The 5,000-nt window shown below is 41.9% G+C and overlaps 1 protein-coding gene across 11 annotated transcripts in view; it reads right to left on the bottom strand.

Moving 5' to 3' along the window:
• The window catches only part of LOC121586009 (adhesion G protein-coupled receptor B1-like), a 60,404-nt gene extending 59,812 nt beyond the window's left edge, over window positions 1-592 (bottom strand). For 6 of the 11 annotated variants that reach the window (XM_045213004.1, XM_045213007.1, XM_045213010.1 and 3 more), the window contains exon 1: window positions 1-591. This exon is cut by the window's left edge and continues 372 nt beyond it. In XM_045213004.1, coding sequence (XP_045068939.1) covers window positions 1-394 — 394 coding nt within the window. In that variant the 5' untranslated portion in view covers window positions 395-591. The other 5 variants (XM_045213008.1, XM_045213003.1, XM_045213006.1 and 2 more) reach the window with 1 other exon arrangement.
• Between the last annotated feature and the right edge of the window lie 4,408 nt (window positions 593-5,000).

Here is a 5,000-nt window from a genome sequence, read left to right as displayed (position 1 = left end):
CACACAGCTTGACCACCTCGTCGAAGCTCTCCATGCCCAGGTAGGTGCGCGTGGTCTCCAGGAACGAGTCAAACTGGAAGGTGCGGAGCTGCCGGGGAACGCAGTCCGTTGAGGAGGTTGGTTTGGTGACCTTGATAAAGATGGTGTAGCGGCGCGGGTCGGGATTCTGCAGGGTCCAGGAGCAGGGTGCCGTGGGGAAACTGGAGGAGGACAGGAAGTGGCCGAAGAATCGGCTCTGGACCAGAGTGGAGCAGGTGTCTGACTCAGGACCTGAGGGAGCAGCCGGGCACCGACTAAACAGTTGTATCAGCAGCAGAAGCAGCAACGATGATGGCAGGGGGACTTTGGGGCTCACCATGTGCCCAGGTAAGGAGGAAAAAAGAGTGGTCATCATGGTTACCAAATGAATTAGAAAGACCAGAGGGAGTTTGTTGGAACCTCAGTTTTTTTGGAACCTCTAGTCGATCTGTCTTTCTTTCTCAGTGATTTTCTGGCAACCAGGTGGGACCTTCAGGGTGTTCACTAAAGCCTCTTGATTGACCACCTCGGAGTGGAGGTGCAGGGGAAGAGGAGGAGGAGGAGGAGGAGGAGGAGGAGGAGGAGGATGAGGAGGAGGAGGAGGAGGAGGAGGAGGAGAAAGAGGAAGGTTACACTCAGAGGTCCAGTGATCTTTCCATGGTTGTGTGTGTCAGTCGACCCAGATGTTCAGACGAACCTGGAGAGAAAGAGACAAGAGATAAGAGAGAGATTTCGACCTGAGAGGACACATCACTAAGACATCAAATACACTAGCAAATCAAGAAGATAATAGATGAATAATTAGCAATTTCCATTATAGCATCACTACCAGTCTCAGTTCACGTATAGCTGGTTTGAGGCTATCTCCATTACAACACAGATACATATGGTGCCTTCAGAAAGTATTCTCCCCATTTTCTTGTGTTACAGCCTCAATTTAAAATGGATTAAATTGAGATTTTGTTGTCACGGATACGCACAATACCCCATAATGTCAAAGTGGAATTATATTTTTATTTTATTTTTCAATTAGTATTAAACCCCTTTGTTATGGCAAGACTAAATAAGTTCAGGAGTAAAAATGTGCTTAACAAGTCACATAATAAGTTGCATGGACTCACTCTGTGTGCGATAATAGTGTATAACTACCTAATCTGTACCACACACATACAATTATCTGTAAGGTCCCTCAGTCGAGCAGTGAATTTCAAACACAGATTTAACCACAAAGATCAGGTATTCCTTTGAGCATGGTGAAGTTATTAATTACACTTTGGATGGTGTATCAATTCACCCAGTCACTACAAAGATGCAGGCATCCTTCCTAACTCCGTTACCGGAGAGGAAGGAAACCATTCAGGAATTTCACCATGAGGCCAATGGTGACTTTAAAACAGTTACAGATTTAATGGCTGTGATAGGAGAAAACTGAGGATGGATCAACAACAGTGTAGTTACTCCACAATACTCACCTAATTGACAGAGTGAAAAGAAGGAACCCTCTACAGAATAAAAATATTCCAAAACATGTATCCTGTTTGCAACAAGGCACTAAAGTAATACTGCAAAACATGTGTCAAACCAATTAACTTTTTGCCCTGAATACAAATTGTTATGTTTGGGGCAAATCCAATACAACACATTACTGAGTACCACTGTTCATATTTTCAAGCATAGTGGTGGCTGCATCATGTTATGGGTATGCATGTAATCGTAAAGGACTGGGGAGTTTTTCAGGATAAAAAAGAAAGGAATGGAGCTAAGCACAGGCAAAATCATAGAGGAAAACATTGTTCAGTCTGCTTTCCACCAGACATTGGGAGCTGAATTCACCTTTCATCAGGTCAATAACCTAAAACACAAGGCCAAATCTACACTGGAGTTGCTTACCAATAAGGCAGTGAATGTTCCTGAGTGGCTGAGTTACAGTTTTGACTTAAATCTGCTTGAAAATCTATGGCAAGACTTGAAAAAGGTTGTCTAGCAATGATCAACAATTTGACAGAGCTTGAAGAATTTTGAAAATAATAATGAGCGAATATTGTACAATCCAGGTGTGGAAAGCTTTTAGAGACTTACCCAGAAAGACACACAGCTGTAATCGCTTCCACAGGTGATTCTAACATGTATTGACTCAGGGGTGTGAATATTTACATCAATTAGATATTTCTGTATTTCATTTTCAATAAATTTGCTAACATTCCTAGAAACATGTTTTCACTTTGTCATTATGGGGTATTGGGTTAGAAAAAATATAAGTTTAATCCATTTTGAATTTCGGCTGTAACACAACAAAATGTGGATAAAGTCAAGGGGTATGAATACTTTCAGAAGGCACATAAATCAACTGACACAGCAGAATATTGTTATACACCATCATTGTGACTTGAGAAGAGAACCATATGTCCAGTTCATCCAACTCTCTGAAAACATTAAGTATGTGTAACCACCAGACAGAAGGATGATATTATATAGGCCTAGCTCTGTTTCAGTTCATTAGTCAAGTTCAGAACGGTTCCTTCCTAAGAGACAATGGCTTGTTTCAGATGTCTCCTCTCATATTTTATCAGTGAGCACACTAATTTGTCCAATTATGCAGCCATTACAAAAATAGAAACACCTGCAGTCATTCATTATCCCTGTGCCTTTGCTTTAGCTTGCCACAGTGTGATCAATAGCTTCCTTTGCTTTCAATTATTAACACCAAAGCCATTAGGAGGGCTAAAAGTGAATATGTTTATGTCAATAAAACATGTTGTTGTTTAAACTGATATTTGTCTTTCTTTACAAACCATTATACTGAAATACAAACAATTTCATTTGAAGACAATTTTGGTGTGGAAAATTGCTTCATGGTAGAACAGTAACTACTCCTATCAAACGATAATAATCACTTTGGATACCTCTGTCATGATTCAGTTGCATTGGCTCTCTCAGACCTGTATGGATTTCAGATAGAGACAGACAGGAGAGGGCATATAGCAGGCTTACTGGAGGAGTCAGGGACACCAGACAACATATTGAGATTTTCACTGATCAATCAAGCTGATCTAAAAGCCTTGCTAATCGTTCCCATCTCCCCTGAGATCAAATACAATACTAAGACAAATACGGACCATTGGATCACTGTGTGGTAGTACGTTTTCTATGTGTGTCTAAGAAAGCAAATGCAGCATATTGGGCAAAGTAGGCTTAGAACAATGTGATGGCGACCTGTCTCACATTCCCGCTGAAATTCAAGCCCTGGATGCTCTCCCTTCTGTGCTGTCTGCTAAATTATAATGTTTCCAAACTTTGTTACTGATTTTAAACATGTGTTTGACTATGAAATTGCTAACAAGAGCCCCAGTCATCTGTGTCACTCGAGTTAATGTATTTTTCATCAGTTTGTGCATTTTGAGTGCTTCCATTGTGTTTGTTCGTTGCTGCTTCTCGAAGCTCCGCTCGTGCACGTCCACGTTTTATACGAGGCGCGCCCGCAGATCTGTGCATGTAGCCTGTATCCTGTGGATGCTCGAGAAGCGTGCATCCCATAGATTCTGTCATTTTGTCAATGTATTACTTTGTTTATTTAAAATGTATTCTGGTTTAATTGAGAATGGTCTGTGATTATTATTATGATGATGATAGTCTTCTTTTAGATGTTTCTAATGCCCTTAGGTTTGCAAAGGGGGCTTCAATTTTGTTGGTTATGTGCACCTGTGCTTGTTGTGACAATGGTTTTCTCCAGAGAGTGGCACTTGGCATTTCTACCTGAGGTGCGTTCCGTTTGCTTCAACGTTTGCTATGTTGCGTGACGGTTTTTACTGAACGACACGTTTCCCCAAAACGGTGCGCACCATTCTTCAACAGCCTTCGAGGTACGTTTGCTCCTGTTTGGTGGGTGTGGTGAGGTGTGCGCTGATCAATATGGGTGTGACCATCTGAAATCGCAAAACCTGTGCAACACACCATATGGTAACTCTCCTCTGGACCACCATAATCACAACGTTTTGGTCGTTCAGTGCCGTACTGTTTCTGTTGAATTCAATGTCGCACACCATTCTATCCAGTCGAGGCTGCTGAGGGGAGGACGGCTCATAATAATGGCTGGAATGGAGTCAATGGAATGGTATCAACCACATGGAAACCACGTGTTTGATGTGTTTGATACCATTCCAATGACTCCATTCCAGACATTATTATGAGTCGTTCTCCCCTCAACAGCCTCCACTATTGTACTGAATGCAACCCTGGCTTTGCCAGTATTTTGTAAGCTCTGAAAGGGATCATATTAGTTTGTGAGTAGGCTGTCTTTTCTTTCACAGTACCCATAGCCTGTTTCCTCAGGACAACTCCAGTTTTGGATTGAGTAAAGCTTGATTCATTTGTAGAAAATAAATATTGGTTGTGTTTGTAATTTCTTTGTGTCCAATTATAGTTTAATCCTACAACTGCTACCACTAAATATCAAAACAATTTCACCATATACTTTTAAGACAGTAAGACATCTTTACCTTTTCATAAACACAGGAAATAATTCCCGCAGACACTGTCCATGTATATACTGCATGGGCTGTCCAGTCCTGAATATTTCCTCCATGGTCGTGGCTACAGGCCGTGAACTCATTAATATAATTTTAATATTTTCTCAGCCCCATTAGGATTTCAGGGCTAGCCTAGTGGATAGGCTCCGTATGAGCCATAAATAACACACTATTCCCTTTATCCGTTTGACCAGGGCTCTATGAGACCAGAGCCCTATGGCTCAAAATAGTTCACTATAGGGAATAAGGTGCCATTTGGGACTTATCCTCTGTGTCCTGGCCTACACTAGAGAGAAATGTGGCCAGGCAGGCCAGTTCCTGGAAGAACATGTCTGGCACTAGTAGTGTCTGAGAGTCAGTGCAGTGGCATGGATTCACTAGCCCACCACTGGTCCACAAGCACATACACCAACTAGCTACTGTGGAGGAGGCAGGCTGAATCACAATACTGAGCCA

This window comes from Coregonus clupeaformis, unplaced genomic scaffold (genome assembly GCF_020615455.1).
Source record: "Coregonus clupeaformis isolate EN_2021a unplaced genomic scaffold, ASM2061545v1 scaf0071, whole genome shotgun sequence".
Classification (NCBI taxonomy): domain Eukaryota; kingdom Metazoa; phylum Chordata; class Actinopteri; order Salmoniformes; family Salmonidae; genus Coregonus; species Coregonus clupeaformis.
Note: the sequence above shows the minus strand (reverse complement) of the source record. Positions and strands in the feature narration are given on the sequence as shown.